We start from the raw sequence: 25,977 nt of genomic DNA, 5'->3' as shown, positions 1-25,977 counted from the left end.
GAAATGAAATGTAAACAAATAAACCTCATCAAGAGTGCCATTTACTGCCAAAGAAGTACATCATACTTTCACAAATCTTTTTTTTTCTTTTCTTTCTGCAGTTGAGTTGCATCACGAAACAATATGGGTAGTTTGGTTACAATACATTTATAATGGCTCTCGACCAAGGATGATAATGATCCTTCAAGGGATCTCTTATATATTTATGTGTATTCCTTTAATAAAATCAATGTTTTTCTTTGTCAACTTTCTTATCAACACATCACAAGTTTTGATCTCTTGCTTGTAATCCGAGTAAATAAGGTGCCGGTTCACTGCATACTGCATCCTCGTTCTACTGATCGAAGATATATCAACCCCCGCCTTATTCTCTGCCAACAAACAAAGTCGAATTTCAACGATCAAAAGAGATGAACATATAAAAATCTCATCCCCAGCAATCTATATAGACTAGTTGATATTCTCAAGTACCTCTCCAGTATCTTGAAGCCGAAGCAGTTCCAATCTTTCTAAAGGTCTCCTATCTGTCAATGTCACAAGCTGACGACCAAAAATAAAATAAAATAAACCATTGAGAACAAATTTAACACAAGTATATATATATTGCAAGAGGCTTGTGTCACCATTTTTAACTGAACAACATTACCCAGAAACTGAAGCGCTCTGGATCTTGAGGTGTAGGCATCATAGATTCAACAATTACAAGTGTTTCAAGTCTTCTTCTGTCTGCGTAGACAATAAAAAAAAGAAGTGAAAGACTAGATCATGTCTGAATATACTAAAAGACTAAGAGTATACAAAGTGGCACAACTGCCAATCAGTTACTGTCATAAAAACAGAACTCATGAAACTTAGTTCACTTCCCTTTCGCAGCTCTGATAAAAAAATAGTTGCTTACCTCCTTGTCTAGCTGCTTCCTTTGCTCTCTCTAGCCATGACCGAGCAAATGATGCTGCACTAGTCGTCAGTTCCTGCAGCTGTAAGAGAAACAAAATAATTGTAGCAAGAGGCAGAGAAGTATTGTAATGGCATAGCTCAAGAGATGAAAATCATACATCTGTTTTCTCTTGGTCGCTTTGTGGTGGTATATCTGTCACCCACTCAACCTCTGCAACACGATATCTGATAAAAGAAAAATAAATATTAAGAAGCTATGCCTTTGTGTTTGAATATGACTAAAACGATGATACATGCATGAAACAAAGTTCCACAACTCTGCATATGGATTGAATATTTGATCTTCACACATGTTGAATAACTTACGGAAGTCGGGAACAATAAGATCAATTACTGTCATAATACTGGTAATGATTAAAGCATGATATAAGGATCTAACTGCTATGTGAAAGTTCAATAGCAAGCTCAATAACAATCATATTCAGAAATGACAATGGTCGACTCAAAAAAAAAAATCATACTAAGCTTACCCATCTTGATCCCAAGCTTTTACAATGCGACACCTTCTGTGGCTTTCCAGCTGAAAAAGAAGCAGATATACTAAGCTGATTATTTGACAACTTACACATGAAAGCCACAAAATAAGTAATAACATTCACCTCCAGGACAAAGCGTCCATCCGGTAGTGGATCGCACCTGTGTAATTCCAAAACATTAGCGGACTCTGTATGAGTAATCCCAATATAAACTCATCTACTGAACGAAATTAAGAATTATCATAAAGAAAAAAGCAACAGACTCTGTGATTTCGACTTCGCAAGCAACATCCACTGGTGAACCTGTCGCAGAATCAAGAGCTACCTATGAACATCAGAATAAGCAAACTTACTAGTCAGAAACGATATATGAATTTATAGTCAAGAAGGAAGCAACAAGGAAAAGGACACAAACACCCACCATTCCCATCCTATGGTTTCCTTCCATTATTCTTCTCACCTGTTTCATTTAACACATGTTCATCAAAGTACATTATCAAGGACACTTGGAGAGATTCGGACAGATTTTTTTTTAATGCAAACAGCAATACTGCTGCAAGCTAGAGTGACCATATAAGTTTCAATCGACTGGCTCTTATGTATAGACCCCCTTTACCTTGTCTACACGTGACTTTCTTAGGTTATTTATGAATAATTTACAACTTTTACAGGCTCATATCATTTAAGAGTTTTGTGAAAGCAAGCCAGAAACCAAGTTTTACACTAAAATGAGCGTCTAATCGCCGCAAAGAGTTCTAAAATGCACAAAACCGTAAACCAAAAATGAAAGAACTCACCATTAGTCTATATCTCGGTTCAAATATGTGAAGAGACAACTTCTGACAGGGGATGATCACATCCATGACAAAAAGAGGCATACTTTCATTCCCCAAGTGGGCCAGAGTTTGTTGCTCTGATTTCCTTTCAGCATACTCCTCTGGAAAGTTCTTTTGTATGATGTTATTCAAAGTCACACTGCCAACACACAATTAAAAGCCATAAGTCTCAAAATCAAAATACTATTACATGATATGGCATTGGACCTATGATAAAATTAGAGAAGAGTGCAAATCCTTTACCTGACAGCGCATGTTCTTGGAGTCATAAAAATGACAGTGCGACATAGTGGACATTTGTTGCCTATATATTCCAAAAAAGCATATTAATAAGCAACACAAAGAACACATTTTCAGGAGTAAAAAAAGGACAAACAACCATATAAACCCACCACGATCCATAGACTGAAAGAGGCATGATCGGCAGAATGTATGCCCACATGGAGTTGTAAGAGGTTCATAGAGCAGTTTCAGGCAAACGGTGCAGTCAAAGTCATCAGACCTCTCAGCCTTTCCATGTGTTTTTCTCAGCGAAGTAGGCATAACCTTCTCCAGTTCCTGGAGATTGGATCGGAGAGGATCGCTTCATACGATCAGAAAGAAACCTCACACTTTAGAAACTAAACATTCTATTAGGCATCAAGACAGAATCAGAAATAGTACACACAGACTACCGTACCTAAAAGGATCAATCTGTAGACCTGAGAGGATAGTGTCACGTGCTAACTCATATATTTCTAGCTGCAGAAAGCAAAACAAAATTGACACATGTGAAACCAACCAGACTGAGAAACTCTTGATAGTAAATTGAAATAAGGACAAGCGAGAAAGATTTATTGAAAAATTTGGCACATACCAACATGAGGGCACAAGCCTTAGTGGTGTATGACTTCACTGAACTACTCTGAAGATTCATTAGCTTATCAGCATCCTTAAGAGCGAGCTGTAGGAAATATTAAGATTTTCAAGGGTGAGGTCAGAGTCGATGAATTTTGTAACTGCTAGTGATAGGTTAAGCAAGTAGAGTACATACTTCCCCAAGCATCGACATATCAAAACCGTTCAGCGGTGTATATTCAGAAATAGATGCAGATCTCTGCTTCAGATATTGTCCAAGTCTAGGAAAAAAAAGGTAGAGAGATGGAGAGAGATAAGAATGTGTGAAAGCGAAAAGAATTAGCTTACACAATCAGTGAAACATTTAATTATAACAACATGAAAATTCCATTTGGAAGTCTGGCAAAGGTTAAATGAAAGAGCTTACCTTATAAAAGCAGCACTTCTATTGCTTAGAACAATAGGATCAAGAGGCTTAATAGAATAGGCTTTTGAATAATTGCTAATCGCCTGGAAGAAAAAATATATATGTTATTGGCAATAATATATTTGAGGTTACAGCATCAAAGCCTTAAACTTGAACGAATTTTCAGAATATTCTATTGGAAAACATTAAGCAGTTGTCACAAATTCAAAACCACGATCATTATCATGTTCACTAAGAAACTTATTCCAAGATCAAGCTAAACCAAGAAGCTACAAGATATTCAATACATAGAGACCAAATCAGTTTGCTTTGAGCTAATCTAAGAAGTCAGGAGAGATTCATTGATTCACCACTTCAAAGCGAGATTCTTTGAATGCTTGGTTTCCCTTTTCTACAAGTTGAAACACCTGATTGTGTATGTCCAAAGGCAATGAATTGTCAGCTTCACTGACCTGCAAAAATCAACAACAAAATGTGTCAGATAATCGATCTTCGAAGATGTGAAGAATTAACACAAGCCTCAAATTAGATCATTGATTTCTAATGGCATTCTGAATAATATAAAGAAGGAGGCCAATCTAGTGATCATAAAACACTCACCAGACCGTAGTTCTCGACATCATCCAAACCGAACAAAGTGAATGCCGGTAGAGACTCTTCGTTCGACATCGAGCTAAATCAATCAACGCAAGAGAAAAAAAAACGAAATTGAAAGATTGAAACTTGGAGGATAGAGAAGGGAAACACAGAGGTAGAGAGAGTATCGTCGTGTACTCTTGTGCGTCCTTCGTTTGCGACCACGGACTAAACCCTCCTACGTGTTTAGTCTTTCTCCAAGTTTCTCTCCTTCTTCAATCTCTCTCTATCTCATTAAAAGGTGAATCCTTTATTTATGTATGTATGTCTATCTTCTTCCTGAGATCATTGGTTCTGGATAACAATTTGATGCTGTATCAGATTTCCCCAAATCTGCCCAATTATTTTACAATGAATAAATAAATATTAAATATTGTTGAACCAATGGACTAGCTAAAGCATTTATCCCCTAGTCTATATTTGAGAAGTGATTTGCCACATGTCTTCTCTACAATCGTTTTCACAAAAAAATTATGACGTGGCTATTAAGATTGATGAATATGACATGGACAATTACATTTAATGCTGATATATTTTTTTGGAAATATTTTTAGAATATGGCAATAACTCATATATTATATTTAATATTGATTTATATTTTTGGTAAACTTTGTGAAATATGGTAATAAGTCATAAATCATCACTAAAATAAATATATTCAAATATGATATTTTGAATTTGGAAATATTATATAATTTATTTTTTATAATTATAAAAAATTTATTATCTAAAATTTTCTAAATTTTCGGAATTTAAAAAAAAATCGTAATATCATTAGTTTCTTTTAGGTATCTACAAATTATGTAAATATTATTTAGTTTTAATTTTTGATAACTATACAATTTTATATGATTTTTAGTAATTTTGTACAAGTTGATTTAATACATTTAACCAAATGAAATAAATATTTTTTAGTCTACGATTTTAACTTTATATATATTATTCTTAAATATAATTTAAAATAAAAAAAAATATTTTCTCTTAATTTTATGCTTAATTAGTGATATTTATATTAATTATTGGTCAAAAATAAAAATATATAATATTAATAAATTACATTTTAAAATATAAAATTTAACTTTTAAAAAATTCATCACTACACATGGTGAAGGAAAACACCTAGATTAATAATTGTGACATGACTACTAAAATTGATGACATGTCTTATAGATTAATATGACATGGACAATTATATTTAATGTTAATCTATATTTTTGGTAAACTTTCGAATTCCGATTATATTCAATTATGGCATTTCAAATTTCGAAATATCATTTAAATTAAACATATTTCAAGAATATATACATATTTTTAGAAAATTATAAAAATTAAATCATAAAATCAAATTTAAATCGTAAAATTATTAGTTTCTTATATATATCTATATATTTTATAAATTTTTGTTTAATTTTAGTTTTTGAAAATTATGCAATTTTACATATTTATTTAATATATTTAGTTAAAATAAATAGATAGAAAAATCTACCTCAGATTATAATTTAAAATATATACATGCACATTCTTAAATATAATTCAAAATAAACAAAATTATTTTTATCTTAATTTTAATGTTCAGTTAAATCAAATTTATATTAAAATATTGATAAGAAAAGAAAATTTATAATATTAATAAAAGTTAAATATAATTTATATTTATCTATTAAAAATATTTTAAAATTTTTTTACTGCACATGGTGCAGGAAAACACCTAGTAAGTCAGTGAATACTCAGAACTAATCTAAAGTGCGTCATGCAAGAGGTTAGAAAGGTTTTAAGACCGGACCTAACTCGACAAGTGGTTGGATGAGCTTGTCCGTTTCAGCCTTCTCACGTAAAGACAAGCTGTGGTGGTCAAAGTCCGGCTACGGATGAGTTGCTAGGGTTAATTAGTTAAACAAAATACACGATCAAATATTATCCATGGGCTTTTAGGTCCATGAATCATAAAACCAAAAGAAAAGAGATTATTTACAAAGGCCACACTATCAATGATCAAGGACCACAGTTGTTAAAGTAAGGTATCTCTAATGTCTCATCTTTTGAAAGCAAAGCATGCCAGAGGAAATACACTTGGATACATGAGGTTAGCCTGTAATTCAATTTCTCATAAATTCCTTTCTGTCATCATTTGGTAAAACCTAACTTGGCTTGCGCTACAAGTTAAAATATATTGTCACTTTTGAAGTGTATGTAACAAACTCTCTTTAGCAGTGCACACTGGAAATGAAGTTATACTAATAGGTCTTTTGATTAGATTCTTGACTTACATTGTCTTGATATGGCATAGGTGATCGAAGTCGAAGCAATATCCAAACACATCCCTTAATCGAGATCAAGGAAGTTAACACTCAAGATGAAGTCTCATGATCCGAACGGAGGAAGATGGGTAAGTACATGGTAACATTCTCAAGCACACAACAATCTTTTTTTTTTCTTTGGCTAGAATGACATACTTTTTCTTAAGAATCTTGTTTCTCTTGATAGTACTATATTTTGATTAAGAGGTGCGATGAGCATGTTACCTATTGAAACGTTGATTGATGGTTACTGTAATAACTTTGAATCATAAAGATCCAATTGGTACGAAAGTGGGGTAATCATCCATAGCTAGATATAGTAATCATCCAACGTCAATGCAGGAATTGGGTAGTTGACATCATCATAAATTTTAGTTGACATATATACATCAGTGAAAAACATTAATTACATATCTTTTCTGTAGATGCAAATTGTCTTCAAAGAAAAGTTCTTTTTTTTTGAGGTATGGAACTGTAAAGGCTATTTCAAAAATAAAATATACATTTTTCTATAGTTAATCGTATTCATTTCCCATATTTTCCTAGTGATATGTGTATATACTATACTTGGGAGTAGAGAGAGAAAGTGTGTGTGAGTGTAATAACTAAAGGACATCATTGTTCTGCAGGATCTAAGCAAAAAGTCTCTCTTTTTCACTCTCTTCAGTGCAGTGTCTCTCTTTCTCTCTCCTTTAGCTCACAGCTCTTGTTAGCTTCAAATCCTTCTCCAGTCTCTATTTCTCAGAGTAGAAATCTGCATCCAAATCCTGTGGTTAGTTCTGGTGCAACTCCATGGCGGTTGTTGTTGTTATTGCTGTGATTTTGTTGGCTATGGTTGGTCACTCAAGTAAGACAAATCTTCTCTGTTCCAACTCCTGCAAATAAAAATAAATCTTCTCTCTTTCTCCCATGGATGATAGATCCTCTTCTTTTGCTGGGAGAAATATTTGTTTTTTTTTTCTTCCTTTTTTAAAACCTTTTATTTCTCAAATGTTCCCTTTAATTAACTCTGTTTTAGTACAGAGCAAGGTCTCAAAATTTCTCAGCTGTTCATAATTTTAATTAAATTTTCTAAAAAGAAGAACCCTTTCTTCCTTTGCTCATAACTTATTCATAAAAAGGTGTTGCCTTTTTATTTGTGGAGTACCATCCTTCTTGAATTACACATTTAGGTTTCATTTTACACATTGTCAGTGAATGAGAGTCCGATAATTATGTGAACAGCCTTGTTGCCTCTCTCTTTAGTCACGCAATTAGTTTGCAATTTACACAGTCGGTGAATAAGAGCTGAAGAAATATGTGTGGTGTTTGTGTAGGTGGGACATGGTGTGTATGCAGAGAAGGATTAAGCGAAGCAATGCTGCAGAAAACATTGGACTACGCATGTGGTGCAGGAGCCGATTGTGGACCCATTCACCAGAAAGGACCTTGCTTTAACCCAAACACTGTCAAGTCCCACTGCTCCTACGCTGTCAACAGCTTCTTTCAAAAGAAAGGTCAGTCTCAGGGAACTTGTGACTTCGCCGGCACAGCCACCGTCTCAGCCTCTGATCCTAGTGAGTCTCTCTCCCACCAACCACTTCATTCATTCATTAGATTAAGTCCATAACAGTTTGTTGAGACCATCTTTCAAAGTTGGTAATACAAGTAGTTAAGCAGAGTATTTAATTCTGAGTTGAAAAAATGGAATCAAGTTAAAAAGTAAATCAGAGAGGATAGTATAATATCAAATCTAAACTTCACATGTTTCAATGTGTGTGATGTTGAGATACAAACCTAAATATTATAGTTTTATCTTAATATATTATAACACCTCAAGATTCTCTAAAACAGAATTAAGAAGAGATATATTTTATTAGTAATTGTTGTCTCTTGTGGTGTTATATGATAATAGGCTACACATCTTGTCCTTTTCCTGCAAGTGCAAGGTATACACACCATTCTTTCTTTCTTGGACCATTTATTTCTCTCCTTTACAATTTTAATTTGAGATCGTGTGTTTATTGTTGTTGTGTCCATATTTTGATGATGGCAGTGGTAGTGGGACAACGACACCAGTGACGACAACACCTTCGACAAGAGTCCCTACGACAACTAATACAAGACCCTACACATCATCATCAACAGGAGGAGGAGGTTTGGGAATCCCGTCTGGAATCCCAGATTACACAGATCCATCCTCTGGATTCAAACTCCAAAACCCAAGAACCACGTTCTTTGTATCCGTAGTAATCTTAGTCTTCTTCATATTCACCTCCTAGGCGCTCCTACTCGGTTGAGCTAGTAAACAACAACAACTAATTAAGATGGAAGGTAGATCATGCGAGTGTGGGTCTCTCTCTCACTGTAGTGATGGGAGAGACATTTAGTTGCACGTGTTTTGTTTTCCTAGCTGTTATCCACCTGGCTCTCTGAATCAAAAATGTAGATTTTTTTAATTTTTAAATTAAGAAGACGGCAATATTTAAGATTTGATTCGTTAGACCAAAAAAAAGACGGCAATATTTAAGGTTGTCTTTCACCGGAGCTGTTAAAAAAAAACTACGTACTTATATACTTTGCCGGAAAAAGGTAAATATTACGTAGTTTTTCGTGGTGACGCATCGCCATTGCGCTGTTGCAGAGAGATAGACAAAGATCTGACTGTTTGAGCTTCTCGAAAACTTTCTCGATTTGTGTTTTTAGAAACAACGAGCCTCGCATTCGCCGCCGGTTGACTGACGAAAGTTAAAAAAAAAAAAGATTTTTTTATAACACAGAGGATAAAAGTGTCATTTAAATGTTTAATCGTAAATTAATAAAGGGTAAAATAGTCATTTTGTCGGTTGATACTTCCACCAACTCAACAACACTCTTTCTCAGTGGCATTTGATTATTATTCCGATCCTACGACCAACCAGCAGCCGAAGACGACCGCCGGTTTGGTAACTTTCATTCTCTACTTCTTCCCGGAGGATGCGGATCTATGATCCCAATCTTACATCGTTAAATTCTCTCTGCTTTCGTTTCTTTTTTGATTAGCAATTCGATAGATTCACGTGGATTCCGATCTACAGTCATTTTGTATCGAAACACGTTTTCATTTTACGTTCTAGCTGTTCAAAAGTCTCGACCTTTTCTGATGAGAATCTATACGAGTTCGGTGTACATGAGTTAGAGGGTGATGTTCTATGCTCATTTTGTGAAGTTAGTTTGCTTTTTTCATGTCTTAAGATTCAAAAAATTGTCTTTTTTTCATGTCTCAAAATCTGTTCTATAAAAAAAAAGATTCAAAAAGATTCTCTTTTTTTTTTGTGTCTGGTCGCTCTTGTTATATGAAGTGAGGAGGGTCGGAATTAAGTGTCAGGAGTGACTTGTTGTTTTCTTTATGGTTTGGCAGCTCCGAGTTTGATGGAAGCATTAACTACTTCCAGAGTTGTGCCACTTCAGGTTACCTGTAGAAAGCTCTCATCATCACTTTCTGCTGATTTCTCTTGCCTTGAGTTTAAAAGGTATCCTTGTACAAGTGGGCGTGTCTCCATCATGAACCATCCCAATTTGCTCCTCCGTCCAGTGTCTGCTTCTTTGCAGCCACAGGAGTTGTCGGCTTTGGGGCACGAAGGAAACGTTGCTCCTTCTAAAGGTAATTTACTCTTTATTACATTAGATTATTAGAATCTCAATGTTGTGTTTGGGTTTTAGGGGAGTTATTAGGAGGTATGATGAAATAGAGTTATTTGAATATTTAAGTTTTTTAGATTTAAAATTGTTTATAGATTTTGTATGTTGAGCAGCTGAGTTTCTACTGCTGGTTGTTTATAGAAATACTCGAACTTTGGAGAGATGTTGAAGCTGTGTGCTTCGATGTGGATAGCACGGTTTGTGTGGATGAAGGTATTGATGAACTTGCTGAGTTTTGTGGAGCTGGAAAGGCTGTTGCTGAATGGACTGCCAGGTTTTTAATCCATCTCAATACACATATAGATATAGATATGCTAGATCTATCTGGTGATATTTCGTAGGCTTTTTGAGCTTATCATAACTGAGTATTGGTTTCTTAGAGCAATGGGTGGATCTGTTCCATTTGAAGAAGCTCTAGCCGCAAGACTCTCTTTGTTCAAGCCTTCTCTTTCCAAAGTTGAGGAATATCTCGCAAAGAGACCCCCGAGGTACTCATTTTGTTCACCTTGCATATGTTGATACTTTGATTTTTTAGTGGTTGACATTTTAGCTTGCTTGATTCTCGCACAAGATATGTGGAACAGCAGGCCAGGTCCATGTTGCTTCTGCATGTATTAACTGTATTTTGTCTCCTTGCTTTCTGTAGACTGTCCCCTGGCATTGAAGAGTTAGTCAAGAAGCTCAGAGCCAATAAAATTGATGTCTATTTGATATCTGGAGGTTTTCGACAAATGATCAATGTACTTTCTCTCCCCTCTCTCCATTCATTTCACTTGTTTCTTCATGTTCTTTGCATCAGTTCATAGTGGTGCTAGGTTTTGAATTACTCTCTTTTTACTCTAAGCCTGTAGCGTCGATTCTTGGCATTCCTCGAGAGAATATCTTCGCCAACAATATTCTATTTGGAAATTCTGGCGAGTTTGTGGGATTTGATGAGAACGAACCTACATCAAGAAGTGGAGGCAAAGCCAAAGCAGTGCAACAAATAAGAAAGGTTCATCAAACTTCTCTTACTTAGCAAGCTCCATATCCCTTGTTGAATACAACACTCTGTACCGATGAGACTTGGTTCTTTTCAGGGTCGTCTCTACAAGACTATGGCCATGATTGGAGATGGTGCTACTGATCTCGAAGTAAGCTTAGTTTTTTATTAATTGAGAATTTAAGAGAACTCAGAACTAAACTAATTCACTTTGCAGGCACGTAAACCTGGTGGCGCAGATTTGTTCATATGCTACGCTGGAGTTCAGCTTCGTGAAGCTGTTGCAGCGCAAGCAGACTGGCTTATCTTCAAGTTTGAACCTCTCATAAACTCATTGGACTCAGTGCCTCTATATGATGATTAGTCTCATTGAGACTAACTAATTATTCATATCTCAAAATTTGTACTTTTTTTTCCTTGAATGTGTGAAACATCCATTGAATCAATAAATGTTTCTGCCAACTTGATCTGTTTGTTCAAGCTTCACTGAACTGTATAACAAAAGTTTTGGTCTTTGTGAAGAGAAAATCAAACAGCAGACTAATCAAATAACTCGGTGATAGACATTCTGAATGTCAAGTTAACGAACAAAGTTATAGCCACCACGTCCAAATCCGCCACGACCGAACCCACCACGTCCAAATCCACCACGACCTCCCCGTCTTGCTAAACCACCTCCACCGCCTCCTGAGTCAGCTGGGTTCACTCCAATTATTCGACCATCAAGTTCCTGTTTAAGCAGGAAAACTCCATAAGGGGCGGATAGACAAAACCAAACAAAGAAAGAACAGAGGTCTGAAGCACCAATGCAGTACCAATACTTCAATCTTTTCGTTAAAGGAAAATGAGAGTAAGCAGATACAATATAACAAATGGTTCACCACGCATTTAGATCTTATCAACAAAGAGGAGATACATGACTAACAATAAAAGCTAGATGAGATAATACACTAACTATTATACTGAAACTTATGTCGTAGCATCAGAAGATCTTAAAAGAGTAATGAAAGAAAGCAAAGCGAGAAAGAAACTAGACTCATGAGTGGCATAACATTAACACCTGATCATTCATCTGTTGCATTGCCTTATTAGCAGCATCAATGGAATCATATGTTACGAAACCAAATCCCTTCGATACACCAGTTTCACGGTCCGAAATCACCACCACTACGATGAACAAAAGTATATATAAATATTAGTCAGCAAAAATGAAAAGACAAACCAATGGGGAAAATGATTCAGGAGCTACCATCAACGATTTTGCCAAATCTGCCAAAAACATCTTTCAAGATATCAACATCAGTAGTTGGTGAGAGACCTGACAACAAGAGGCAGAGAATGAGATTCTCAAGACAATCAAAAACATAAAAGAGAAGACTCTTGTCTCAGTTATCTGAGTCACTTAACCTCCAACAAAGAGTTTGGAAGGAGTCAAAGAAAGATTGCCCTGTAACATAGCGTTGGCGGCCTGCAGAGCTCTAGGCTGCCTAAATATGTTTCCAGCTTTACTAAACAAATCCATGTAATGCATCTTCTTCCAATCTGTAAGCAGCAGACAAAAAAAGAGAACAAACACAAGAATGTAGATAGATTGGTGATAACAAGGTGAAAAAAAACTCATGAAAGATAGATACATTAAGTCTATTATAAGAATCAAGTCAAAGCTTACAACTTTAAATCATTAACCACATTCCTGATGAGTACATGTTATTACATCACTCAGAACAGAGAAACGAAACACAGGCAAAACACATGTCCGATCTTATATAAAATAAAATCTTAGCTAGGATCAGGGGAGGATGTTCAGTTTCAGTAAATAAGATGGTAACCGGATTAAACAGACAAAATTCAAACCTTGAAAGCAAAGTAAAATTGCACACCTTTTGGGTCTCTTATGTGGATGATGAAAATCTGGAGAAGCGTATATCAAATATATCGCTGGAAATGAAAAACCCTGCCTTTTTATGTTAAGATTCCGATTTCAGCACGGGACGATCTAGTCCGTTGATTTGTGTGGAACTTGATCTTGACCGTTGATTCAGCTGATCGGCGATGACTTTGTTTCCCCTCAAAAGGTTTTTTTTTTTTTTTTGTTAAACCCCTAAAACCCAAAACCAACTCTCTTTTCATTCCCTTCTTCTCGTCCCTAAAATGTTTACACATGAACCAGAAGATCAGATTCACAGGAAGGCAAAGTGGAAGGAAACCAATTGGCGGAATAATTCGTATTGCTTTTGGTTCTGATCATATCAATACATGCGCACAGATTTTACTACGATTCAGAGTAGTAATCAAAATGCGAGAGAGATGAAAGATACTCTTGAACTTAGACGAAACAACACCAACAGGTTCGGTTGTTCAGTTTGCTTTTTTTTTTATAGAACTTGCTATTGAATTTATCAAAGTTGCTGCTAATTAAGGACCTAAACCTTGAAAGGATATGTCTTCTCTGAATTATTCACTCCCTAGTTATGATGAAGAAACAGTCTTTGCTTGATATATTTGTTTTTCTCTAAGTTAGCTGCTTGGTCAAAGTAGATGATGCTGACCACGCCACCAATCATATGTTTGTCTACAACAAGGAGTATGACTTGGTATATAATATTACATTCTGCAACTTGTCTTTTCCTTTCTCATACAGACAGAGATATGCCTTTTCTGACATACCTTCCGTCTTCTTTCATTTTATCGGATCAAAAAAATTCAATGGAGAGAAATTTATTCTTGATTCAAAGCCTGATATGGGTGATGATATTGTTGGGGCAGATACATGAACACCAGAGCTGTATTGACAAGGAAAGGAAGGGTTTGCTGGAGCTCAAGACCTACCTGCTGCTCTCAGTGAACACAATCGTTGACGATCCTTTTGTTACTTGGACTAATGACACAGGGAGGAGCGATTGCTGCAGGTGGGAGAGAGTTAAGTGTAATCCCACAACTAGTCGGGTGATTGGCCTTTCCCTCCATGAACTTTATTTTATAGATTCTCCTCCTCTGAATCTTTCCTTGCTGTATCCCTTCCAAGAGCTCCAAAGTCTCAACTTATCTGGGTTCATGTACAATGGTTTCAGCGCCTTGTTCGATGATTTGGAAGGTATACCAAGCTTTTTTTTCTTCTTCAGATTCAACAACTTGGTCATACTGTTCCAAGTATGATGATGATGCCATACTCTTGCTGACGAAATTTTTGTTTTGCAGGTTTTAAAAGTTTAAAGAGATTAAGAAAACTAGAGGTTCTGGTTCTCTCTTTAAACATGTTTAACAACAGTATTTTACCCTATCTCACCTTTGCAACATCACTTACAACTTTGTTTCTTCGGGGTAACTACATGGATGGTCCTTTTCCTATGAAAGGTTTGATTTTTCAGTTTCTGACAAGGTTTAAATTTACACAACATACATGTTTTATTTTCTTCTCTTGGGAATCTTTTCCAGAACTTAAAGATCTGACAAACTTGGAACTTCTGGACCTGAGTAGTAACTTATTTAACGGCTCCATACCAGCACAAGGTAGCATCTACTACATTACTTGTTTTTTCCCATCTATGAAATTATCCTGGTCATGTGTAAGTCTCTCCTTTGTCTGGTTTTCTATTGTGGCAGAGTTAGCTGACCTGAAAAAGTTAAAAGTTCTGGATCTAAGTGGTAATGAATTTTCTGGCTCGGAATTTCAAGGCAAGTTTAGCCAAGCCCTTTGAACTCCAGTTAAGAATGGTCTGGTGAATTTAAAATAATAATCTATGAGTTTTATAATACAGGGATCTGCGAGTTAAAGAATCTGCAAGAGCTCGACCTAAGCGGAAACAAACTCATGGGTGAGTTTCCAATATGCTTAACCAGCTTGACTTGACTTCGAGTTCTTGATCTCTCATCAAACCAGATGACCGGGGAAGTGCCATCTGCCATCAGTAGCCTTGAATCACTTGAGTACTTGTCATTGTTTGATAACGAATTCCATGGCTTATTCTCTTTGGGTTGGCTTTCTAACCTTTCGAAGCTTAGGGTACTAAATCTCTGTTCCAAATCCGAATCCCTCCAAGTAGAGTCAGAAGGTTCATGGAATCTAGAATTTCAGCTATATGTTATTGCACTACGGTCTTGTAACTTGGGGAAGCTTCCTCATTTTCTCCTACATCAGAAAGAGTTACGTCTGGTTGACCTCTCCAACAACAGACTTCATGGAGTATTCCCTTCTTGGCTGATGGAGAACAATACAAATCTTGAAGTTCTGAGTCTACAGAATAACTCATTTACGAACTTCCAGCTACCTAAATCTGCTCATAATCTGCTTTTTCTGGATGTCTCAGCTAATGATTTCAGCCAACCTTTTCCTGAAAACATTGGGTGGATACTTCCTAATGTACAGCATATGAACCTATCAGAGAACAACTTTCAAGGAAAATTGCCATATTCTCTAGGAAACATGAAAAAGATGTACTATTTGGATCTATCTCACAATGGTTTCTACGGGAAGCTACCAAGGAGTTTAACAGTGGGTTGTTATTCATTGCTGTTCCTTAAGCTTTCAGACAACAAACTTAGCGGCCACATTTTTCCGGAGCCAGCAAACTTGACTTCCTTGTTAGTGTTGACTTTGGATAATAACCAATTTGAGGGGAAGATTGGAGATGGCTTGCTGAACTCAAGTTCCATGTTTGTGCTCGACTTGTCGAATAACTATCTCACTGGTGTTATTCCTAGTTGGATTGGCAACCTTTCAGACCTGTACATGCTCCTGATTTCAAACAATCTTTTAGAAGGTCGAATACCTGTCTCTTTGTATGACAATCGCATCTCGGTGTTGGACCTCTCTGCAAACAGATTGGATAGTGACATACCTTCACGCCTCAACACTTACTTGAGATTCTTGTTCCTGCAAGATAATAATTTATCAGGGTCTATCCCAGAAGTATTACTAGAACATGCCATCATTCTTGATCTAAGAAACAACAGATTGTCTGGTAATATCCCTGAGTTCGTCAACAGCCAAAACATCAGCATTCTTCTTCTGCGGGGGAATAAACTAACAGGCCATATTCCTGTCCAGCTGTGTGGCTTAAGCACCATTCAACTTTTGGATCTTTCTAACAACAGGTTAAATGGATCCATACCTTCATGTTTTAGCAATATATCTTTTGGTTTGTCGCATGAGGCATATGATTATGGTCATACATTACATTTCGGGTCCCCGGAAGATTTAGGCAGGTATTATAGATCTAAGCTTATGCTAGATCCTTTTACTGTAGACTACATGGCAGACACTGTGATCAAAATTCAGTTTGCAGCAAAGAGAAGATATGATTTCTACATGGGTAGAACTCTTGGATATATGTTTGGACTGGATCTCTCTGAAAATGAGCTAAGTGGTGAGATCCCTGGAGAACTTGGAGATCTTGTTGATATAAGAGCACTGAATCTTTCTCACAATCATTTATCAGGTGTCATCCCACAAAATTTCTCAAAAATGAAGGATTTAGAAAGCCTTGATCTTTCCTTCAACATCTTACACGGCCAAATCCCTAGTCAGCTTACAAAGCTTAGCAGTCTTGCTGTGTTTAATGTCTCTTACAACAACTTAACAGGTATCATTCCACTGAAAGGGCAATTTAGCACCTTTGATGAAACCAGCTACATTGGTAATCCTCTTCTCTGTGGACAACCCTCCAACAGAAGTTGTGATAACGGCACTTTGAAAGAAACTCCTGCTGATGTTGGAGAAGAGGAAGAAGATGTGATTGACATTGTATCTTTCTACTGGAGCATTTTTGCAGCCTATGTGACAGTACTGCTAGGGATACTTGCTTCCCTCTCTTTTGATTCTTCGTGGAGCCGAACTTGGTTTCCTGTTGTTGATGCTTTCATCCATAAAGTGAAAAGTCTGATATCATAGACTTTCAGTCAGGTTCTAAGTTCTAACTTCTGTAAATATCTCTCCTTTTTGCTTTTATAATAAGATGGAATGTGAAATGTACCCTGGCTTGTAACTCATATATTGTAGCTTCCCATGAGAGAGAACAACCTGTGTTATGTTCCTATGTCATACTTATTGTCTGTTCCTCTCTGTTTTTGAAGAACTGTGACGTCTCAAACTTGTTTTAATGCATAATCCGAGTATTTATATATGGTGGATGCTTCATGACTTTTGACTTATATTATTTATATGTATATCTGGCTTCAGAATACAGAGAAATGCGTTGGCAAAAACCGTTCTTCATTTCCCTGCGTTTTCTTGCTAATCTCACCGTTCTTCATTTATTCTCCTTGATGAAGAAACAGGCTTTGCTGATATATTTGTTTTCTCTAAGTTAGCTGTGCATAAGTCTTGGTCCAAGAGGTGCACAAAAAAAAATGCTTGGTCCAAGTAAACGATGCTGACCACGTCACCAATTATATGTTGTCTTCTTCATTTGGTAAAACATACATCCTTGCAACTTTTTTTTTAATTCTTGTCATACAGATATATGCTTCTCTGACATACCTCGTACCATATCAGTTTTCTTTCATTATCGGATCAAAAATTCAATGGAGAGAAAGTTATTCTTGATCCAAAGCCTGATATGGGTGATGATATTCTTTGGGCAGATACGTGAACACCAAAGCTGTATTGAGAAGGAAAGGAAGGGTTTGTTGGAGCTCAAGACATACCTGCTGCTCTCAGTGGACAACATCGGCTTTGATGAAAATTTTGGTACTTGGAGTAATAACACAGTGAGCGACTGTTGCAGGTGGGAGAGAGTTAAGTGTAATCGTGCAACCAAGCGGGTGACCGAGCTAGCTCTCAACCAACTGTCTTTCTCTCTCCTAAATCTTTCCTTGCTGTATCCCTTCGAAGAGCTCCGAAGTCTGAACTTATCTGGGAACACTTACGGTGGTTTCAGTGCCTTGTTCGATGATTTGGAAGGTATACCAACAACATGGTCATAATGTTCCAAGTATATGATGATGCATACTTTTGCTGACGAATTTTTTTTTTTTTTGCAGGTTATAAAAGTTTAAGGAGATTAAGAAAACTAGAGGTTCTGGTTCTCTCTTTAAACAAATTTAACAACAGTATCTTACCGTATCTCACCTCTGCAACATCACTTACAACTTTGTTTCTTCGGAGTAACGACATGGATGGTCCTTTTCCTATAAAAGGTTTTGATTTCCAGCTTCTGACAAGGTTTAAATTTATACAGCAGACCATGTTTATTTTCCTTCTTGTTGTTCTCTTGTGGATCTTTTCCAGAACTTAAAGATCTGACAAACTTGGAAGTTCTGGACCTGAGTAGAAACAGATTTAACGGCTCCATACCATCACAAGGTAGCATCTACATTACTTGTTTTTGCCCGTCTATGGGTTTATCCTGGTCATGTGTAAGTCTCTTCCTTAAATTTGTCTGGTTTTCTCTTATGGCAGAGTTAGCTGACCTGAAAAAGTTGAAATTTCTGGATCTAAGTGGTAATGAATTTTCTGGCTCGGAATTTCAAGGCAAGTTTAGCCAAACCCTTTGAACTCCAATTGAAAAATGGTCTGGAGAATTCAAAATGTTATATATGAAGTTGATAATATAGGGATTTGCGAGTTAAAGAATCTGGAAGAGCTCGACCTCAGCCGAAACAAACTCACAGGTGAGCTTCCTGTATGCTTAACCACCTTGACTAGACTTCGAGTTCTTGATCTCTCATCAAACCAGATGACTGGGGAAGTACCATCTGCCATCAGTAGCCTTGAATCGCTCGAGTACTTATCGCTTTTCGATAACGAATTCCATGGCTTCTTCTCTTTGTGTTGGCTTTCTAACCTATCAAAGCTTAGGGTACTAAATCTTTATTCCAAATCCAAGTCATTCCAAGTAGAGTCAGAAGGTTCATGGAAGCTAGAATTTCAGCTATATGTTATTGCACTAAGGTCTTGCAACTTGGAAAAGCTTCCTCATTTTCTCCTACATCAGAAAGAGTTACGTCTGGTTGACCTCTCCAACAACAGAGTTCATGGAGTATTCCCTTCTTGGCTGATGGAGAACAATACAAATCTTGAAGTTCTGATTCTACAGAATAACTCGTTTACGAACTTCCAGCTACCTAAATCTGCTCATAAGCTGCTTCTTCTGGATGCCTCAGCTAATGAGTTCAGCCAACCTTTTCCTGAAGACATTGGGTGGATACTTTCTAATGTACGGCATATGAACCTATCAGACAACAACTTTCAAGGAAAATTGCCATACTCTCTAGGTAACATGGAGAAGATGTATTACTTGGATCTATCTCACAATGGTTTCTACGGGAATCTTCCAAGGAGTTTAACAATGGGTTGTTATTCATTGAGATTCCTTAAGCTTTCAGACAACAAATTTAGCGGCCACATTTTTCCAGAGCCAACAAACTTGACTTCCTTGTGGGTATTGACTTTGGATAATAACCAATTTGAGGGGAAGCTTGGAGATGGCTTGCTGAACTTGAGCTCCATATCTGTGCTTGACTTGTCGAATAACTATATAACAGGTGTTATTCCTAGTTGGATTGGCAACCTTTCTACCCTGAGCGCGCTCCTGATTCCAAACAATCTCTTAGAAGGTCGACTACCTGTTTCTTTGTTTAACCAGACTGACATCTTGCTGTTGGACCTCTCTGCAAACAGATTGGATGGCCACATACCTCCACGCCTCAACTCTTACTTGAAACTATTGTTCCTGCAAGATAATAATTTATCAGGGTCTATCTCAGAAGCATTACTAGAACATGTCAAAATACTTGATCTAAGAAACAACAGATTGTCTGGTAATATCCCTGAGTTCGTCAACAGCCAAAACATCAACATTCTTCTTCTGCGGGGGAATAAACTAACTGGTCATATTCCTGTCCAGCTGTGTGGCTTAAGCTCTATTCAACTTTTGGATCTTTCTAACAACAGATTAAATGGATCCATACCTTCATGTTTTAGCAATATATCATTTGGTTTGTGGAAAGAAGATGAGGCGAGTGATTATGATGGCATATTAACCTTCTGGTCTGTTGATATCTTTGGTGGTATGGGTTGGCACGGTGACTTCTTTACCGAGGAAGATTTAGGCATGTATTATAGATCTAATAAGCTTGTGCTAGATCCATTTATTGTAGACTACACAGCAGACACTAGGATCAAAATTCAGTTTGCAGCAAAGCGAAGATATGATTTCTACATGGGTGTACCTCTTGGATTTATGTCTGGACTGGATCTCGCTGAGAATGAGCTAACTGGTGAGATCCCAGTAGAGCTTGGAGATCTTGTTAATATACGAGCTCTGAATCTTTCTCACAATCATATATCAGGTATCATCCCAGAAAGTTCCTCCAATATGAAGGATTTAGAGAGCCTTGATCTTTCCTTCAACATCTTACACGGCCAAATCCCGAGCCAGCTTACATTGCTAAACAGTCTTGCTGTGTTTAATGTCTCTTACAACAACTTATCAGGTATCATTCCAGTGAAAGGGCAATTTAGCACCTTTGTTGAAACCAGCTACTTTGGTAATCCTCTTCTCTGTGGACAACCCTCCAACAGAAGTTGTGATAATGACACTTCGAAAGAAACTCCTGCTAATGTTGGAGAAGACAAAGATGTGATTGACATGGTATCTTTCTACTGGAGCATTTTTGCAGCCTATGTGACAGTACTGCTAGGGATACTTGCTTCACTCTCTTTTGATTCTTCGTGGAGCCGAACTTGGTTTTCTGTTGTTGATGGGTTCATCAATAAAGTGAAAAGTCTGATATCATAGACTTTCAGTCAGGTTCTAAGTTCTAACTTCTGTAAATGTCTCTCCTTTTTGCTTTTATAATAAGATGGAATGTGAAATGTACCCTGGCTTGTAACTCATATATTGTAGCTTCCCATGAGAGAGAACAACCTGTGTTATGTTCCTATGTCATACTTATTTTCTGTTCCTCTCTGTTTTTGAAGAACTGTGACGTCTCAAACTTGTTTTAATGCATAATCCGAGTATTTATATATGGAGGATGCTTCATGACATTTGACTTGTATCATTTATATGTATATGCGGCTTCAGAATACAGAGAAATGCGCATCTACTTGTTGGTGAAACCGTTCTTCATCTCCCTGAGTTTTCTTGCTAATCTCACCGTGCACGATCTGGCTTACCAAATCCTTGAAGAGAAGCCTCTCTAAGTCGAGCACTAATCCTGGGATTACATCATCAAAGTCTTACCATTCCCCAGATAGATTCATGCGCACCGTTTCATGTACAGAGAAGAAACAGAGCTTGTTGATGGCGAAAAAGATGGTTTTTAATCAAGATGCTAGCGGGAGAGAGATGAAGACACGAGCATTTGATCTGAGACTACACTAGTACCAACAGGTTTTATTGTTTACATCTTCATCTTGCTTTTTTTTATCGAGCTCACTATTGAATTAACCGTAAAGCTTTGATAGAAGTGCTAGCTTCTGACTGTAGGTTGGGTGGTTTTCACATTATAAATCAAACAAAGCTTGAATATTGCAATGAAAATAATCTAAAAGAAACTGAAATTGGTCAAAATTAATTTATCAACAGAAAGCGACTCCTAGTAGCCACATTCTCTGTCAGAAGATTTATAACATTCTTTATCTGTACATTGACTTTGTCTGAGTTAGGTTTGCACAAAGCTTGGTTCAGTTAGGTAATGCTGTACGCCACACGTATTCATATACTTCTTGAGTGTTGACCTGAAATAATTTGACTTTGTAAAATATACATCTCTTTCTGCAACTTGTTTTTTTTTTTTCATAATCTTTGTCCCCAAAATTTCTGTTTACTTTTTGGTTATTGGATCATTTCAATGGAGAGGAGATTGTTCCTAGTTCATATTCTGATATGGGTGATGATAGTGATGGGGCAGATACATAGATACAAGAGCTGTGTTGAGAAAGAAAGGAAGGGTTTGCTGGAGCTCAAGACATACTTGCTGCTCTCAGCGATCCAAGAAGACGACACTTTTGATACTTGGAGTAATGACACAGTGAGTGATTGTTGCAGGTGGGAAAGAGTTAAGTGTAATCGAAAAACTAAACGGGTGACTGGCCTTGCCCTCCATGAACTTCGTTTAATAGGTTTGCCTCTTGTAATAAATCTTTCCTTGCTGTATCCCTTTGAAGAGCTTCAAACTCTCAACTTATCTAAGAGCTGGTTCGGAGGATTCAATGCCTCCTTCCTGGAAGGTATACCAGACTTTTCCCAGATCATACCTTCTCAAGTTCAGTGACAAGATTTTATTTTTGTGCAGGTTATCAAAGTCTAAGGAGATTAAGAAACCTAGAGATACTGGTTCTCTCTTTCAATCAATTTGATAACAGGGTATTACCTTTTCTCAGCTCCGCAAAATCACTTACAACTTTGTTTCTTCGTGGTAACAACATGGATGGTCCCTTTCCTGCTAAAGGTCTGCTTTTCAATGTGTAAATTTATCCAGAAGACCATGTCTTTCTCAGTTCTTTCTTACCATTCTCTTTGGATTCTTTCCAGAACTTAAATATCTGACAAACTTGGAGCTGCTGGACTTGAGTAGAAACAGATTTGACAACTCCACACCTGTACAAGGTTGGTATCTATTTTACTTGTCACTGACAACATCCTGGTCGGTCACGTGTAAGTATCTTCCTTTCCTTTGTGTGGCTTTGTCTTGTGGCAGGTTTAGCTGACCTGAGAAAGTTGAAAGCTCTGGATCTAAGTCGTAACGAATTTACAGGCTGGGGGCAATTGCAAGGCAAGTTTAGTCAACCCTTTAAACGTTCAATTAAGAATGGTTCTGGTGAAAATTCAAATGTTCATATTTTAATTTCTTATTCTAGAGATTTGCGAGTTGAAAAATCTGCAAGAGCTCGACCTCAGCCATAACCAACTCATAGGTGAGTTTCCATTATGCTTAACCAGCTTGACTGCACTCCGAGTTCTTGATCTCTCATCAAACCAAATGACTGGGAAGGTCCCTTGTGCTATTGGTAGCATTGAATCCCTTGAGTATTTATCACTGTTTGATAACGACTTCGGTGGTTTCTTCTCATTGGGTTCGCTTGCCAACCTCTCACAGCTTAAGGTACTCAAGCTTTCTTCAATATCCAACTCACTCCAAGTAGAGCCAGAAAGTACTCGGAAGCTAGAATTTCAGTTGCATGTCATCGCACTAAGGTCTTGCAACTTGGGAAAGCTTCCTCATCTTCTCCTACACCAGAAGGAGTTACGTCTGGTTGATCTCTCTGACAACAGACTTCATGGACTGTTCCCTTCTTGGCTAATGGAGAACAATACAAACCTCGAAGTTTTGCTTCTACAGAATAACTCATTTACGAACTTTCAGCTACCCAAATCTGCTCATAGTCTCCTTTTTCTGGATGTCTCAGCTAATGAGTTAAGCCAACTCTTTCCCAATGATATTGGGTGGATACTTCCTAATCTACGGCACCTTAACCTGTCAAAGAATAGTTTACAGGGGAATCTGCCAACTTCTCTAGGTAACATGAAAAAGATCTACTTTCTGGATGTCTCTCACAATGATCTCTACGGAAAGCTACCAAGGAGTTTAACAATGGGGTGTTATTCTCTAATGTTTCTTAAGCTTTCTCACAACAAACTTAGCGGTAACATTTTTCCAGAGCCAACAAATTTGACTTCCTTGGAGGTATTGTCTTTGGATAATAACCAGTTTTCAGGGAGGATTGGAGATGGTTTGCTGAACTCGAGCCGCATGTATGCACTTGACATATCAAACAATTATCTCACAGATATTATCCCAAGCTGGATTGGCAACTTATCTTACTTGTCTATGCTCTTGATCTCGAACAATTACCTAGAAGGTCAAATACCTGTTTTAACTGACATATACGACCTTGTATTGTTGGACCTCTCTGCAAACAGATTATCTGGTGAACTACCTTACCGCTTCAACTCTGATACAAGAATGCTGTTCCTGCAGGATAATAATTTCTCTGGGACTATCCCAGACACAGTACTGGGAAATCATGTCTCCATACTTGATCTAAGAAACAACAGATTGTCCGGGAGTATCCCCAAGTTCGTCAGCAACCAAAAGATCTATATTCTTCTTCTGCGGGGGAATAACTTAATAGGCTCTATTCCTTACCAGATGTGTGGCTTAAGCAACATCCAACTTTTGGATCTTTCTAACAACAAACTGAATGGATCTATACCCTCATGTTTTAGCAATATATCATTTAGTTTTCCTACGCTACAACACGATGGGCAAGAGGGTTATGATGCTGGAATGATGTTCGTGTCTAGTGATATCTTTGGTGGCATGGGTCTGGACGAGGACTTCTTTACCACGGAAGATTTAGGCAGGTATTATAGATCTAAGCTTATGCTAGATCCTTTTACTGTAGACTACATGGCAGACAGTGTGATCGAAGTTCAGTTTGCAGCAAAGCGAAGATATGATACCTACATGGGTGTAACTCTTGGACTTATGTTTGGACTGGATCTAGCTGAGAATGAGCTAAGTGGTGATATCCCAGGAGAACTTGGAGATCTTGTTGATTTACGTGCACTGAATCTTTCTCACAATCATCTATCAGGTGTCATCCCACAAAATTTCTCCAAAATGAAGGATTTAGAAAGCCTTGATCTTTCCTTCAACATCTTACACGGCCAAATCCCTAGTCAGCTTAAAGAGCTAAACAGTCTTGCTGTGTTTAATGTTTCTTACAACAACTTATCAGGTATCATTCCAGTGAAAGGGCAATTTAGCTTTGATGAAACCAGCTATTTTGGTAATCCTCTTCTCTGTGGACAACCTACCAACAGAAGTTGTAATGATGACACTTTGGAAGAAACCCCAGCGAATGTTGGAGAAGAGGAAGAAGATGTGATTGACATTGTATCTTTCTTCTGGAGCATTTTTGCAGCCTATGTGACAATACTGCTAGGGCTGCTTGCTTCACTCTCTTTTGATTCTTCGTGGAGTCGAACATGGTTTCTTGTTGTTGATGCTTTCATCCATAAAGTGAAAAGTTTGACATCCTAGACTTTTCTCAGGTACTAAACCATGTCAATGTTTCTTCTCTTTTCTTTTTCTTTTATATTATTATAGGATGTGAAATGTTGTTTGGCTTGTAACTCATGTATTGTTGTAGCTGCTCATGAGAGCATAACTTGTATTTTGTTCCTGTTCTATACTTACTGTTCCTCTGAGTTTTGAAGAACTGTAATGTCTCAAAACTTCTTTTAATGCATTAAATCACCAAACAAAGAAGACACAGAAAGAAAAGATAGAATATGGAGGATGTTTCTCTACAGGTCGTATTAAGACTGTGAACGGGAATCAGAGAGTATGAAGGAATACCAAATTTCTCAACAATCTGGTAGGTTTCATAATCACTAGTGGTCCTCTCATAGAAGGTGTTTTCACCTGGTTCTGTAGGCCTCTTGAGTTTTAGTATTGCAGCTGCTTTCGAGTATCAAAGACACTTTTTGATTGCATTGCCTGTAATATCTCTCTGAGATCTTTTCCCGAATGCTTAAACTCGACATCTTTGAACTTTCCTTCCAATGACTGCGACAGAGCTTTCACATGCCTGCAGACTTGCTTTAGTGAAAACCGGCTTCAGTCAGTTTGCTTCCATGGAGCTGGTTCAATGGGAAATCTCAAACTTGACAAGGGTTTCATAACAAACTCAGAGCTTCTTGTGGCAATTCCTTGAGCCACATTATATATATTGAGACAGAACTTGACGAAGATATTGCAAAGTTTTCCCCTTCACTCTATTTCTTCCTCATTCATGTCATCACCCATGTTGTCAGTTTTGTGATATCCACAACCCATAAAATTGCTCGGTTTACGAGGATGTCTCCAAATTCCATGAACGACGACCCGTTTATTTTACTACTGAGCGATTCAG

The 25,977-nt window shown here is 37.2% G+C and overlaps 5 protein-coding genes and 1 pseudogene across 13 annotated transcripts; 4 read left to right on the top strand and 2 right to left on the bottom strand.

Annotated features, from left to right (window-relative positions):
• Positions 1 to 63: 63 nt before the first annotated feature.
• On the bottom strand, positions 64 to 4,501 carry LOC108841904 (uncharacterized). 2 transcript variants are annotated; one of them, XM_018614723.2, is made up of 19 exons: positions 4,308 to 4,501; positions 4,134 to 4,206; positions 3,884 to 3,985; positions 3,534 to 3,616; positions 3,303 to 3,387; positions 3,126 to 3,212; positions 2,949 to 3,010; positions 2,662 to 2,852; positions 2,513 to 2,573; positions 2,231 to 2,408; positions 1,855 to 1,893; positions 1,697 to 1,758; positions 1,557 to 1,593; positions 1,428 to 1,477; positions 1,056 to 1,122; positions 899 to 977; positions 647 to 726; positions 472 to 540; positions 64 to 371 (listed from the first exon to the last, which is right to left on the bottom strand). In XM_018614723.2, exons 2-19 carry the CDS (start codon positions 4,200 to 4,202, stop codon positions 312 to 314), a joined length of 1,461 nt encoding a protein of 486 aa, XP_018470225.2. In that variant the 5' UTR covers positions 4,203 to 4,206; positions 4,308 to 4,501; the 3' UTR covers positions 64 to 311. The 2 variants fall into 2 exon arrangements, with proteins under 2 accessions (XP_018470225.2, XP_018470297.2); XM_018614795.2 differs by having other exon boundaries at positions 4,134 to 4,501.
• A 2,537-nt stretch (positions 4,502 to 7,038) lies between these two features.
• Positions 7,039 to 11,573, top strand: LOC108812237 (phosphoserine phosphatase, chloroplastic). 4 transcript variants are annotated; one of them, XM_057009095.1, is made up of 9 exons: positions 7,048 to 7,313; positions 7,783 to 8,022; positions 9,846 to 10,088; positions 10,268 to 10,400; positions 10,507 to 10,614; positions 10,773 to 10,866; positions 10,971 to 11,120; positions 11,206 to 11,259; positions 11,326 to 11,573. In XM_057009095.1, exons 1-9 carry the CDS (start codon positions 7,259 to 7,261, stop codon positions 11,470 to 11,472), a joined length of 1,224 nt encoding a protein of 407 aa, XP_056865075.1. In that variant the 5' UTR covers positions 7,048 to 7,258; the 3' UTR covers positions 11,473 to 11,573. The 4 variants fall into 4 exon arrangements, with proteins under 4 accessions (XP_018439960.1, XP_056865075.1, XP_018439945.2 ...); XM_018584443.2 differs by lacking the exons at positions 7,048 to 7,313; positions 7,783 to 8,022 and adding an exon at positions 9,248 to 9,390; XM_018584450.2 differs by lacking the exons at positions 7,048 to 7,313; positions 7,783 to 8,022 and adding an exon at positions 9,451 to 9,626.
• On the bottom strand, positions 11,531 to 13,183 carry LOC108812261 (glycine-rich RNA-binding protein 6, mitochondrial-like). Of its 2 annotated transcripts, none has more exons than XM_018584479.2 (5): positions 12,963 to 13,183; positions 12,516 to 12,650; positions 12,358 to 12,426; positions 12,169 to 12,275; positions 11,531 to 11,838 (listed from the first exon to the last, which is right to left on the bottom strand). In XM_018584479.2, exons 2-5 carry the CDS (start codon positions 12,637 to 12,639, stop codon positions 11,689 to 11,691), a joined length of 450 nt encoding a protein of 149 aa, XP_018439981.1. In that variant the 5' UTR covers positions 12,640 to 12,650; positions 12,963 to 13,183; the 3' UTR covers positions 11,531 to 11,688. The 2 variants fall into 2 exon arrangements, with proteins under 2 accessions (XP_018439981.1, XP_018439972.1); XM_018584470.2 differs by having other exon boundaries at positions 12,989 to 13,181.
• Positions 13,184 to 13,221: 38 nt separating this feature from the next.
• On the top strand, positions 13,222 to 17,164 carry LOC108830520 (receptor-like protein 15; annotated as a pseudogene).
• Positions 17,165 to 17,372: 208 nt separating this feature from the next.
• Positions 17,373 to 20,867, top strand: LOC108833436 (receptor-like protein 15). Of its 3 annotated transcripts, none has more exons than XM_018607685.2 (6): positions 17,373 to 17,518; positions 17,691 to 18,009; positions 18,090 to 18,245; positions 18,337 to 18,411; positions 18,508 to 18,579; positions 18,663 to 20,867. In XM_018607685.2, exons 1-6 carry the CDS (start codon positions 17,477 to 17,479, stop codon positions 20,846 to 20,848), a joined length of 2,850 nt encoding a protein of 949 aa, XP_018463187.1. In that variant the 5' UTR covers positions 17,373 to 17,476; the 3' UTR covers positions 20,849 to 20,867. The 3 variants fall into 3 exon arrangements, with proteins under 3 accessions (XP_018463187.1, XP_056865065.1, XP_018462639.1); XM_057009085.1 differs by lacking the exon at positions 17,373 to 17,518 and having other exon boundaries at positions 17,631 to 18,009; positions 18,663 to 20,399; positions 20,544 to 20,867; XM_018607137.2 differs by lacking the exon at positions 17,373 to 17,518 and having other exon boundaries at positions 17,631 to 18,009.
• Positions 20,868 to 21,304: 437 nt separating this feature from the next.
• Positions 21,305 to 25,913, top strand: LOC108831372 (receptor-like protein 15). Of its 2 annotated transcripts, XM_018605754.2 has the most exons (6): positions 21,305 to 21,445; positions 21,955 to 22,284; positions 22,350 to 22,505; positions 22,589 to 22,663; positions 22,755 to 22,829; positions 22,915 to 25,913. In XM_018605754.2, exons 2-6 carry the CDS (start codon positions 21,957 to 21,959, stop codon positions 25,101 to 25,103), a joined length of 2,823 nt encoding a protein of 940 aa, XP_018461256.1. In that variant the 5' UTR covers positions 21,305 to 21,445; positions 21,955 to 21,956; the 3' UTR covers positions 25,104 to 25,913. The 2 variants fall into 2 exon arrangements, with proteins under 2 accessions (XP_018461256.1, XP_018460684.1); XM_018605182.2 differs by lacking the exon at positions 21,305 to 21,445 and having other exon boundaries at positions 21,889 to 22,284.
• Positions 25,914 to 25,977: the final 64 nt, after the last annotated feature.

This window comes from Raphanus sativus, chromosome 1 (assembly GCF_000801105.2).
Source record: "Raphanus sativus cultivar WK10039 chromosome 1, ASM80110v3, whole genome shotgun sequence".
NCBI lineage: Eukaryota > Viridiplantae > Streptophyta > Magnoliopsida > Brassicales > Brassicaceae > Raphanus > Raphanus sativus.
Note: the sequence above shows the minus strand (reverse complement) of the source record. Positions and strands in the feature narration are given on the sequence as shown.